The sequence below is a fragment of the Mizuhopecten yessoensis genome, unplaced genomic scaffold (assembly GCF_002113885.1).
Source record: "Mizuhopecten yessoensis strain PY_sf001 unplaced genomic scaffold, ASM211388v2 scaffold1191, whole genome shotgun sequence".
NCBI lineage: Eukaryota > Metazoa > Mollusca > Bivalvia > Pectinida > Pectinidae > Mizuhopecten > Mizuhopecten yessoensis.
This window is the reverse complement of record NW_018403923.1, coordinates 189,433-203,456: the sequence shown is the minus strand read 5'-3', so window position 1 is coordinate 203,456 and position 14,024 is coordinate 189,433. Positions and strand designations below refer to the sequence as shown.

Sequence of the window (14,024 nt, the reverse complement as noted above, 5' to 3'; positions counted from 1 at the left end):
TAAGTACATTTTAAGCAGATCTTTTCGTATCCAAGTTCAATATCATTGCAGATTTACTAGTTTTGCATGAAGATGGCAACAAAGTAGCTACCGTGGAATTTGACATTTAATGTTTGCTACGTTATTTCTCAAGAAGTTCTTGATATTTCTTTCTAAAATTCAATATGCACTTTCCCTTTTGCAAGTTAGTCTTCTTGTTTGCTAGTTGTGCAATTTCCATTTTGACCTTGATTCGCTTTATCAGAGGATGTGGCTGCCAGAACACAACGATCTCTCTCGTTCCAAACATAACTGTTTTAGTAAATAGGTGAACGACTAGAATTTGAAAATACACTGTCAAACCCAGTTATATGAGTTGTCATCAGTTGCTATGAGATGTACTTACTTTTGACAAGAGACCGATCCAACAGTTAGTTAAACAAATCCAATTTAGATTGAACTACCGGAAATGCAGATCTTACGATACGGCGCCTACATCCCTTGTTTTTAGAATCGTTTTGATTTTTACCCAAATGAAAATGAACCCAACTTGACCACTGACAGGTCAGTAAGGGCCCCGTCTTGTGGCAATATATCCCCCATAATCATCAAGAAGCAATCTGCCCATATAGCTGAGCTTGACGTTTTACATTTTGACTTCAAAAATAATCGCAAAGGATGCAAAAATTCATAATGTCGTAAAATGCTCATTAGTGAAAAGCTACAAAATTTGACCTTGACCTTTGGTCAGTTGCTCCTTGTTTAATTATGATCAACTTTGCTTCATCAAGTCATAACAAAATGTTCATCAGTGAGAAGACGCAAAATTTGACCTTGACCTTTGTCTTTGGTCAAATGACTCCTTGTTTAATTCCCACAAACATTGCTTCAAAATGTCAAAATAAAATGTTCACCAGTGAAAATATACTAAATTTGACCTTCAACTTTGGTCAATTGACTCCTTGTTTAATTCTGACCAACATTGCTGCATAATGTCATAACAAAATGTTCATCAGGGAAAGATACAAAATTTAACCTTCACCTTTGACCCAATGACCTTGACCTTTGTCAGTTGACTCCTTGTTTAGTTCTGATCAACTTTGCTCCATCATATCATAACAAAATGTTCATCAGTGAAAATATGCAAAATTTGACCTTGACCTTTGAACCTAATGACATTGACCTTTGACATCGACTTTTTACCTCAGTGCATGTGTTTGTTTAATTCCAAACAACTTTGCTTCATAATGTCGTAAAATGCTCATTAGTGAAAAGATACAAAATTTGACCTTGACCTTTGGACAGTCGCTCCTTGTTTAATTATGATCAACTTTGCTTCACCAAGTCATAACAAAATGTTCATCAGTGAGAAGATGCAAAATTTGACCTTGACCTTTGGTCAAATGACTCCTTGTTTAATTCCCACAAACATTGCTTCAAAATGTCAAAATAAAATGTTCACCAGTGAAAATATACTAAATTTGACCTTCACCTTTGGTCAATTGACTCCTTGTTTAATTCTGACCAACATTGCTGCATAATGTCATAACAAAAATGTTCATCAGGGAAAGATACAAAATTTAACCTTCACCTTTGACCCAATGACCTTGACCTTTGTCAGTTGACTCCTTGTTTAGTTCTGATCAACTTTGCTTCATCATATCATAACAAAATGTTCATCAGTGAAAATATGCAATATTTGACCTTGACATTTGAACCTAATGACCTTGACATTTGACATCGACTTTTTACCTCAGTGTATCTCTTTGTTTAATTCCAAACAACTTTGCTTCATAATGTCGTAAAATGCTCATTAGTGAAAAGCTACAAAATTTGACCTTGACCTTTGGTCAGTTGCTCCTTGTTTAATTATGATCAACTTTGCTTCATCAAGTCATAACAAAATGTTCATCAGTGAGAAGATGCAAAATTTGACCTGGACCTTTGAACCTAATGACTTTGACCTTGACTTTTTACTTCAATGTGTATTTTTGTGAACTGAACATCTTGACCAAGTTTCATGTACATCGGTCAATAAATGTCAAAAAGTTATCAGCCAGGAACAGACAGACAGATTACTATAGGGCACACAAATAAACTTTACCTCTTTTTGACCATTAATTGTCTGGATTAGTCTTTCATGAAATCAATTCTTTTTATTGTGTGAAACAAGATCAATTATTTCTTATTAAGCTCCTTAGTATGCCTTGCTTTTCTATGTCACTACCCCGGTTCCTGCTAAGAGGACATGACATTACTTGGAGTTGATATATAATTATCGGATTGTTTTGGTTGGTGAAGCTGAAGACAGTTACCATTTCGGAACATCTGGTATTTTCCTTGCACTTTTCAGAGTCTATGTGAAAGTTTTCCCCACAATATATTTGCCCTGGTTTCATCAGATTTTGAGTTTGAATTAAGGTTTTGTTTGTCTTTAAGTATATCCTATCTGTTCACATATTCAAGCTTCCTATGGTAGTGTTCCCTTAGGTATGCTTATACATGTGTACACATTTGGACCTGCATAAACCTCTAATTCAGCATGTGGCCTGTAAGTACAATACGTCTTTCCTGTATATATACCTGCACATATTTCAACTTACCTGTCCTACGGTGTGTGGCTACAGGTTTTTATCAAGGACCCGATTTGTTTACCTGCATATTCTCTTCATAAGTATATAACATTTTTCTTTCAAGGGAAATTTCCACCATGTCTTTACTGCTGAGGTCCTCGCTGTTTGTAAACGATGTACTTTCAATACAAGAGGCCCAAGGGCCTTAGCGGTCACCTGAGTTATTTTATAGGTACTGGTAGCTTTATTTTATTGTTTAAATGTGATGTGGAAATCAGCATGTAAACTAATTGAAATACAATACTTGTCGTGTCATCAAAGGATAAGAATTTGAAAATGTTGGTAAATGTTCCCTTTGGGGCCCCCCCTTAGCCCCTGGGGATTGGGCAGGAATCCCAATTTTACAAAGTAATACTATCATTCACAAAAGATGATTCTAAGTTTAAGTAATTTTCTGAAAATGGATAAAATATACCCAAAAGTGATATTTCCCTATATAAACTATAGTAAACTTTACCCCCTCCCCAAGGGAGAACGGATAGCTCGGGGGTCCTGAAATTTACAATTTAAGTTAAGCCCCTGATGATCTTTCTTTCCATGCACAGAAAATGACTGTAGTACCTCGGCGTCTGGAGAAGAAGATATTTGAAATATTGGTTAATTTTCCCTTTGGGGCGCCGCCCTTGCCCAAGGGGTTGTGGTAGGAATCTCAATTTTACAAGTTAAAACCATCTTCCTCCAGGGATGATTCTCACTAAGTAAAAATAATTTCCTACAGAAAGTTGTCAAAATATACCCAAAAGTGTTATTTCCCTATATAAACTATAGTAAACTTTACCCCCTCCCCAAGGGAGAACGGATAGCTCGGGGGTCCTGAAATTTACAATTTAAGTAAAGCTCCTGATGATCTTTCTTTCCATGCAGAGAAAAATGACTGTAGTACCTCGGAGTCTGAAGAAGAAGATATTTGAAATATTGGTTAATTTTCCCTTTGGGGCGCCGCCCTGGCCCAAGGGGTTGTGGTAGGAATCCCAATTTTACAATTTGAAACCATCTTCCTCCAGGGATGATTCTCACTAAGTCAAAATCATTTCCTTCAGAAAGTTGTCAAAATATACCCAAAAGTGTTATTTCCCTATATAAACTATAGTAAACTTTACCCCCTCCCCAAGGGAGAACGATTAGCTCGGTGGTCCTGAAATTTACAATTTAAGTTAAACCCCTGATGATCTTTCTTTCCATCCAGAGAAAATGACTGTAGTACCTCTGAGTCTGAAGAAGAAGATATTTGAAATATTGGTTAATTTTCTCTTTGGGGCGCCGCCCTGGCCCCAGGGGTTGTGGTAGGAATCCCAATTTTATAATTTTGTAGCCTCATCTACCAAGGATGATTCTGACCAAGTTTAAAATAAATCCACTGGTTTTTGAGAAAAAGTTGAAAATGTTAAAAGTTTACGCACGACGGACGACGACTGACAGAAAGCGATTAGAATAGGTCACTTGAGCAAAGCTCAGGTGACCTAAAAATACTTGTTTGTTAAAATCACCTTCTACCTACGAAAGAATACTTTTACATGGATTTTGATTTTCGCTAGAGATTTTCAATCTAGTACTTCCCTCGGAAACTCTTCCAACCTGTGAAAGATGAAAAATGGTCATGTAAATACACATTTGTTAAAGTCAAGAATCATTTACGCATAAAACTGTATCATTCAACTTAAAGATGGGGAATATAACAGTGTGGATATAAGCTCAATGATTAAACCATTAGGCAGGACATATTTCTGTCAGGCAACAAGGAATATTCATTACTTTGTAGAGGAACAAAACGTTGACACTATTCTTATCTTTCACGTCAATAAACAATTACCTCTTACTGAAACTGATACTTACATTGTGGTGGTCTACTTACATATGGTACATCAGCCATTGTGGGGAGTGTCGGTGATGGAGAGATGCCACCAAGCAGGTAGGATAAAGTGGCCACCTCCAGACACCCTGGTGTTATGATGAGCGACTGTAATGGGGTATACTTCTCTGTAGATTGATAGGGGTGATTTGGACTGGGTGAGGGTAGTGGGATTGCGTTTTTCGAGGCGTTCTCAAGATACTTTTTGAGAATTTTTTTGGTGGATTTTTCCACATCTTTTCATTGTTTACTTTATTTTTTGTTTTCTTGTCAACATTGTCTTTTCTTTCATTTTCAACAAATCATCATTAGTACATCATGCAAAATATTATGGCAAGACTTTTTTTCATGTGGTTCATTTTTTTCCACTCATGTATTTTTTTGTCTTGCATCATTTCTTTTTTCTGTTTTAATAAACATCAACAATTACATGTCTATAAATACAAATGAAAATCTGTTCTACTATGAACTTACTTATGTAAATATCAGTAAATAGTCATGTTGAGTGTCAAACTGCACCATTGGTACCAACACAAAAATAACATCCTTCTGTAAGTGTTTGCATTTTGGTTTTATCCATTCTAATACCAACAATCTGCTTCATTCAAATAAAAGTTGCATGCTTCAAATTTCTAAATTGACTTCCAGACAGAGAAGATATTTCTTTATATTATTTATTTTCTATGCGACTGATCAACACTATAGTCACTAATTCCGGGTCATGTTATATGAAATTGTCTAACTTATGAAATGTTATAAACTCTGAAGCCTGATATAAAATATTCTATAGTAATATGTTCAGCGAACAGGTGTGTTTTTCTTAACACATTCAACATGACTATTTAGTACAATACAGAACAAAAATAAACATTGCTTAAGTTAACATTTCCTTTGAAAGCTGCATGAAGTAATTAATTAATTTCAACAGTGTGTTTCTTTGTAACCCCATGACTAGCTCTCTTTGGTACAATAGAACATTATTCCTGAAGTGATCATATAAGTGCTGGTAGAGGTATATCAATGAGACAGGATGCTGGGGTTACTCCATGCTCGTAAACAAGAATAAAACCACTTCAATTTCAATATGTATTGTTAAAAGTCATTTCCATTCTTTTTTAAACAATTTATGAATACCACCTTGTTCAAATGCTGTATTATTTGATATTAAAAAAAATCTGAGTATAAAATGCTGTTACAATATTAAAATTGAAAATAAAAAGGTGATTTGGCGAGAGCAGGCATTCCAGTGAAATACCTCAAGATTTGAATCTTGGACTACTAGAGAGGGGGAAAACATGTTACAATTCCATCATTTCAGATTAACCAACATAACTTAAGAACCTTTTCATTTTCAAGTTACATACAGATTTAAGTTGCTGTACCAATGCAGTGTACCTAGATTTGAACTTTTTAAGATCTCTGTAAAACGGTCTGAATTCATTATTTTTTACCATGATAAGTACACTTTATGAATATCTATACTCAGACAAACCTTCATGACAACTCAATTCTATAAATAAACAATTAAAAATCTGGAATAATCCCTGTAGACACACATACTCCAAGCCTCTTATCAAAGTAACGGATGGGCAAAACCCTGATCTCAAAACACAGCAGGGTTAAAAGATTTAACAAACATCTATTTCATAAACGTAATTCAATATTATTATATTTGATATCACCGATACAAACAACTCCCCCACTTTCTCTTTATTGTAAAGGCCAGTTTGATTGATTGATTTTGCAATCTATAACCCACTGTGATACAAAAACATTGTAATAACACTTTCATACATGATGTGTACTTAACACAATAATGGTATGTTCCCCGTTTAAACACCTAACAACTCACAGTTACAAACATTTAAACATTCAAAACATTCCAACTAAATAAATAGTATATTTTATCTTCCATACAGCCCCCAAACCTAAACCTGTTTTCACCATTTACACATTCTCTGTACATTTCTTCACATTTTGAATATTTACAATGCACCAATTATCACCTACTGGATCTCTACATTTTTTTCACGGCAGAAGATGAGAACGAGTTTAACATACATCAAGTGAGGTATGTATAGTGTTCACCCAGGAGATAAACTGAAACAGATTTATTCATTCTCAAATGACACTGCTTGCAAGCGATATATACATGCTAGTCCTATTGCACCAATCGAACACATGATGTTAGTGGAAAATCTTGTGGGGAAGTTCATGTCATTCAGGTCTACATAGTGAACACAGCACTCGCAGAAGCATTGCTAACATACCATACTAAACTCTGATCACGCACCTCAGCAGTCTTAATTGGAATCAAGAAGCCGTACCAATTGACTACAGTACGGGGATCTGAACTCTCACACATTTTACTCTCAAATCTCTGTTACATGCAATCACAGTGTCACAATTCACTGAATGTCATACATTCGTAGGTAAATGATACAAAAATTATATACAAATCAGGGACATTTTAGAATGCCTAGAGTAAACAAAACATTAATTCCATCCCCTCCAGGATTGGGAGTCTGTTCTTATCGCCTCCATGAACGACTTTCCTCATCTTCTTCTTCGTCATCATCTCCAGCAAGTAAAGCATCCTCATCTATTTCATCGTCAACTAAAGATACCTGTAAACACACAAACAGTAGGTTAGGGTCAGTACACTCGCATTGTCGATCTATCCAGGCTGCACAATGTCCTAGTTGGATACTAGCCAGCAGTTTGATTTTGAAAAGTTCTACTAGCAGACCTATTTTCATAGCAAATACTGAAAATTTGAACTAACTTAAGATTAACATCTACTAGCCCCGGAATTGGTCTAGTGAAATTGTACATCCCTGTCTACATCAGAGATGGTACATCTTAATATCTACTACAGTAACTATCAGGCTATCAACTTGAAAAGAAATTCTTCACAATATCAAATCATTTTTTTTTTCCAGATATGAATACCTGTTAGGGCAGGGAGACTCATCGATAGGTGGTATAATACTTGCTAAACATTTGTACAGTATACACAAGGAAAAAGTTACATTTGATGGAGGACCTTAAAGAAACCGTCTCCCAGACCATTATTATTTCTGAAATTGTCCTTGCACTAAAAGGCCTGGAAATATAAACATTTTTGTGATATAAATACTACTGGGTACATCAAATATATGAATGCTTATCATGATGATTATTACAGAAAACATGCTTTCTAGTTTGGTATAGTACTGACTGTGCGTTGCCATAGGATTAGGTGTTATAAATTACCTCCTCAGCAGGGTCCTCTCCAACGAAGCTGTCATCACTGCTGATGTTGAGGTTCAGTACCACCTTTGGCTCAATGTACCACTTCATCGCAAGCACAGTGTTGTTGAACTTGGAACCACGTAACACCGCCTAGAAACGATAACACAATCTCAGAACTATTGAAGAAAACACTGCCTCACTTCATACAAGTTTGACTGTATGATTCCTGTATAATTATATTTGCTGTATCTTAACTTTAGGCAATTCACCTGCCATAACAAAGGCAAAATGTAGATTTTATTTAGAAACATATATTTTCAAACATATATCAGGACTCGCGCTGGTGGTCGCTACTGGCGAAAGAAAAACATGATTTGCGATTTGAAACTGCTCTTGGCGAAAATGCAGATGGGTGAGTTTCATTTAAGTTACTGTCGACCATAGAAAAAACTTTGGCAATAACTGTTTCTAATGCAATTGCTACAGGTAATTTTCCTGTGATCTCTGTGTACTAGAATGTCAGGCATGACTGCATTTCCGATAAATGGCAAGGTCAGGTATTGGAACTCTTTTTTGTTTTAACAAAAGGTCACCTGTCAACACAACAACACCACCTGTAATCAAAATTGCCAATTATCCAATTATAGCTACATTGTCTTGTTCATAGGGGTGCACTGTGGAGAACATTGAGGTAAGTTAGGGTCGAGAAAAGGGTTGTTTTAATTTAATTACAGTAGAGTAGATCAGTCCCGTGAAGTGATGCCTGGCGATAATGAGGCACGTACACAGGTGCGTTTATATTAGACGCAGTCCGGATATTTTTAACGACTTTCTCTTTAATTTTGATAAACAATAACAAGATATATTTACCAGGGCACTTAAAACGACATAATCCACTTGAATTGTGTTATTCTTGCACAGTGCTCGAGACGACAATTTGCCGATATTTTGTTTTTAGTCATCGATATACAATTTTCTTACAAGATGTGAATAAATTGACATTTTTGCTAACGAATTGTTTTTTTGACTAACAAGTATCAACTGATGATATGGAAATAAATAACCACTATTAAAACTAGTGATAGGATGGGAAATTCCCAAATGATCAGCCTTTAGTTTTGGTTGAAATGATATGCTCCAATATATATATGTTAATATGAAATGATATGCTCCAATATATATATGTTAATATCAACAGATGAAATCTCTCTTCCTGGCACTTTAGCAACATGGAGCAGCCTGTTTGGATGCAGGAGGCCAGGGAATGTCACAAAAATAAATAAAAACAAATTATTTGCAGTGTTTTTGTTGTTTTGGTCATAAAACATAGAAAATATAATTCATTTTATTTATTGATTTCTTGTCTAGGATACATTAGAATGCATATAATGGAATTTATAAATTAAAATTAAAAGGGAGGGGGCTATGGTCCATGGTCGTGCGCAACTGTTTGTTCACAAATCAAAATTTAGCGAAACTGAATCAAGACCCAGAGCTAGCCCTGTATATGATATCAAGTTGTTTGTTGTATTTCAAGATACCTTCTTGATTGATGCAATGATGATTGTATTATAAGGCCAAGCTGATTTTAACAATTTTTTTTTTATAGGTATCACAAAATTACTCTTTGATGTTGAATAAGTAATTTACCATTTCTGCATCCATTCTTGTTTGAAAGGAGATGATTGCTGATTGAGACTCCTCATCAAATTCCACCTTTTCAACTGTACCAAATTGCTGAGATGGACAAAGAAAGAAAAATTAACCCATGTTATCTCAACCATAACTTTCTTGCATGGTGATCACATTTCTTAAGAGTGCTGGTCCAGATAATCACACACAAACTATTAACTTGTATGTAACAATAGCTGAAAAACACAGCATGTCAGGATCTGAAAAAATACAAGGCATGGTATTGCAAGGCAGTCCTTAGTCCCCCATCAGTAATGGTTTCTATATTTATGGAGCTGTACACCTATTACAGGATATATAGTTCACAATGTCATACTTTTTGTACTTTTTCACACAATAATTACAAAGGTCAAACCATAGGTCAAAGTGACCTACTTTTGGCACATGACACTCTGCCATCCAAATATGTACTTGCATACTCCAGGTGAAATAGTATGTAAAATAGGCCCTGGACTAACTTTCCCAAAGGATAAGATCAAAGGTCAGAGTTACCATCTTGTACATTGCACTCAGCATCCCATGATGTACTTGCATACCAAATCTGGTTACTTCAGGTGAAATAGTACGGAAGATACGAAATGGCTTTGCATTCAAATGAAATAGTGCTGAATAGAAACGTGAATAAAAAATATATGAGCTTACTGAAAAGTGAGAATGGATTCCGTCTTTTTCCTCCAGGTCGAATCCAGACACCTCCACCATCTTTGGTCTTTTGTCCAAGGTTCTGTTTCCACCAGGAGGGAAGCCCGATCCCCTCCCTCTTCCTCTCTGAGCACGTCCCCGACCCCTCAGACCACTGGCTACCCAGGTGGTAGATCCCCGTCCACGGGGGACACCCCGACCACGCCCTCTGCCAAGAAGACCCATCGCTGATGCCTGGTATCAACAATATAGACAATAAGTTGTTCACTCTATATTAAAGGTTATACCAGATTCATGGACGGGTAAACCAGATATGGACAGGTACACCAGATATGGACAGGTTAGTATTTCGATCACTTATGTGTATTGGTAGTGGCTAGGGTCAAGCAGTAGTGTTAAGAGTGTAATTTTGCACATTCACTATAATAATTGTGGAATAATTGACACTACATCCTAAAAAATCAATTCCAGAACTTTAAAAATGAGAACCAGCATTTCTTGCAGATCATCAGATTTGAGTGTCAACATTTCAGGATTGTTTTCTAAACATCATCAGTGAGTTCAAAGGCAAAAATAATTTCTATCATTCCACTTATGTTCATAGGTCAGTTTTGTAAGGGTAACTCATTTATCCATACATTGACATATGGCCGTTGGCACTTTAAAGTGTTTATCCATGTGTATCTAGCAGCCTGTTCAGAATTTTAAATTTCAGACTGACACAATGAAAGACACATACCTGTTTAGTGAGTTCGTTGAGTTTCTGTTTTAAATTTGATGTATCCTCCCCAGTGCTCTGTTTGGTAAACAACTCCAATTCAGTGTCAAGGATTTCTTTCCTGGCCTGATGACAAGGTGAGAGATGTTCAATACACAATATCATAATCAGTATTACACCTAATCAAGGGATGAACTTCAAATACATAATTTATTTAGTCTGAACTCAATTATTATCGGACCAACAAGGGTAGACATTCAACTTCACTATTAGTGTAATAGTAAGTATTCGGCCTGAAAATGTTAAAGACATGCAAACAAACTGTAAGACTTGTTAATGCATAAAGTCTTTGGAACTGATTCATTGCATAAATAAATTGTCAAATGCAGTATTTTCATGTCAACTAAATATATACTTAATATTGTTTTTGCTGGAATTATAAGATTTAGAACACTTGTCAATACCAGATTTCAAAATCTAGGGACTTTGATAAATAAAACGTAAAAGATTTAGTAAGTTTTTAATACCAGTTCTGGAGATTTGAGCATTGCCGGATCCACCACAGGTTTTTTTGGAACAAGTTCTACTTTCAGCTTTACAATACTGCATTCAAGGATCTTCAAAGTCTACATAGAAAAATACAAAATACATATCAGCTTCTGAAGATCTGACGGTTGTAAGTATGTAAACATTGTCATTCTCCAATATGAATTTGGAATGGTATGAATTAAACTTAATTTTTGATACATAAATCAAATTATTTCGGTTATTTACCTAAAAACAAAGGAGTATGTGTTAAAGTTGGGTTTGTTGAAAGTATTTTTATTTTTTTACTTTTAGATAAACATTTTTGATTGGCTCTTTTCTGTCACGAGCCCATCAATTTATTCTATTGACTTCCAAGAAAACCAGACAGACAAAGCAAAGGTTCGAATTCTCTTTGACTTTTCTCAAGCAGACTTGAAATCAAGTAAAACATTACTATGGAACAGCTGTCTAACGATGATTTCTTTTTATACCTTCATTACGGTTTCCTTGTCCTCGGCACTCATGTTTTTGGTTTTCTCTAGCTTTTGTATCAGCACCTAGAGACAGAGTTTAGTAGACCATGTAAATGTATACATAGAGACAGAGTAGACCAAGTAAATGTATACAAAGAGACAGAGTTCAGTAGACCATGTAAATGTATACAAAGAGACAGAGTAGACCATGTAAATGAATACATAGAGATCCTTTGAGCTTTTAAACTTTAATTCTTCACATATACATTACCACAATTGATTAACCAGTGTAAAATATGCAGTGTAACTAAAGCAGGACATATAAATGTGACTTTAACTGACTGAGGTGTTAGTTACAAGGTTCTATCAACAGTACTGTTTATATCATGGTTCTATAGACACAATAAATATTAAACCGTTTATATCATGGTTCTATAGACACAATACATATTAAACCGTTTATATCATGGTTCTATAGACACAATAACTATTAAACCGTTTATATAATGGTTCTATAGACACAATAAATATTAAACCGTTTATATAATGGTTCTATAGACACAATAAATATTAAACCGTTTATATCATGGTTCTATAGACACAATAAAAATTAAAAGATCTATCTGTTGAATACAAGACACAATAACTGATTTCAAACTTGTTGTGTTTATTTTACTGTTCTATAAATTATCTACAGAAGACAATAACTAATGTCAACCTTGTACTGTAGTTTCATCTCTATCTTCAGCTCCATATTACTTGTTGAAAATCAAATCTAAACCACAAAGAATATCTTAATACTAACCTTTTGATGTTCTAGCTGTTTCTGAAGTAGATCATGTTTCTGCTTTTGAATTTCTATTTTCTTTTTCATTGCTTCCTGTTATAATATAATTTGAATTTTACTTCACATAACCAACCACATCTACAAACTATCAATCTTGACACATACAACACTCTATATATTAATTCTATTATCAGAGATTTATATGAAATTTCTAAAAGTTTGCGAAGACATTTGTAGGTGGTCTGGTTTATAACAGGTTACACAGGTCCTCTCTGGTCAACTGGACAGGTATTACTTATAAACAGGCAGTTACAACTATTACATTGGTTGGTTTGTCGGTAGGGTATTGGATGAGTGTTTTTTTAGTAGCCCCTAATAAAATTAACATTACCTTTCTCATTGTAACATGTAATCACTGTAAACATCACATTTAAAAATTCTCAAAGCACAATACCATCTTCTTTTTTATGAACTTATTGAAGCTTGTTACAGCAAAATCATACATAATGGGACTTTGTTGGATATTGTTATATAAACAAGATTTCATTTTTTTTTTATCAAAAACTATACTTTCTCAAAAGTTTTATTAAAACAAAATGAAGAATCTAAAAAGCTGTACCTTCTTCAGAGCTTCCTGTCGTTTAATCGCCTCAATCTTGAAGACAAAGCTGGCTGTCTGTACAGCGGTGGGACTAGTAAGGACCGTCTTAGCTTTGATAGCTTCAGGGTTGTACACAGTCTTTGTAATGTTACCTACTGAGGATGTGTACACAAGCGTCTACAAATACAAGTATACTTAACAGTCAGAATATTATTGAGGTTTACATTCCTAGTTAATATGTTGACATCAAGCGTACATAGAAAGATAACCAGATAAACTTTATAGACAATTCAAAACAAAATCTAATTCATTTTAAGGTGGCTCGACACATCGTCATCAGCGTCCATTTTCGTGACGTACTTCCGGAAAAAGTACAGCTCGGACTCAATTATCTTGATCGAAATGTGCATGTACACCGTGTCGTCATTTCCGTTTTGCGTATCGGGTATTCAATATCGTAGTGCAAATTATAGTAACACCTGGGCCGTTTGCGTTTAAACGGTCAAACCGATCGGACCACTGTTGTTCGTTTATTAAATAAGGTAAGACCTAGTTATCTGATGCTGCTTTCAGGCGAGCCTTGAGAAAGCCTTGCAAGTCTTGCATACACATTTGTAGGTCCGCCAGGATTTATACCCGGAATTGTTACATTTATAAACGGTCAAACCGGTTGTTCCGCATAAACGAACAGGCCCCTGGTAAACAATAGTACACGTGCGTGCCGATGATATGTCAACACCCGATATCGAGATTTTACCGGGAAATGTATAATCACACGTACTTCAGGAATAAAGCTTTCCAATTCATTGACATAAACAGACTCACGGGAAGACAGTGACATGAGACCAGACGACCTCAAGAAGGTCATATAGGAAACACATGGAATGC

At 35.3% G+C, this 14,024-nt stretch overlaps 1 protein-coding gene across 2 annotated transcripts in view; it reads right to left on the bottom strand.

Moving 5' to 3' along the window:
- Positions 1-6,246: 6,246 nt before the first annotated feature.
- Positions 6,247-14,024, bottom strand: part of LOC110458301 (RNA-binding protein 26-like) — a 25,892-nt gene continuing 18,114 nt past the window's right edge. For both annotated transcript variants that reach the window (XM_021509948.1, XM_021509956.1), the window contains exons 14-22: positions 13,155-13,313; positions 12,554-12,628; positions 11,767-11,832; positions 11,275-11,373; positions 10,769-10,873; positions 10,030-10,263; positions 9,346-9,432; positions 7,717-7,845; positions 6,247-7,088 (exon numbers count right to left, since the gene is read on the bottom strand). In XM_021509948.1, coding sequence (XP_021365623.1) covers positions 6,993-7,088; positions 7,717-7,845; positions 9,346-9,432; positions 10,030-10,263; positions 10,769-10,873; positions 11,275-11,373; positions 11,767-11,832; positions 12,554-12,628; positions 13,155-13,313 — 1,050 coding nt within the window. In that variant the 3' untranslated portion in view covers positions 6,247-6,992. The remainder of the gene's footprint in view (positions 7,089-7,716; positions 7,846-9,345; positions 9,433-10,029; positions 10,264-10,768; positions 10,874-11,274; positions 11,374-11,766; positions 11,833-12,553; positions 12,629-13,154; positions 13,314-14,024) is intronic.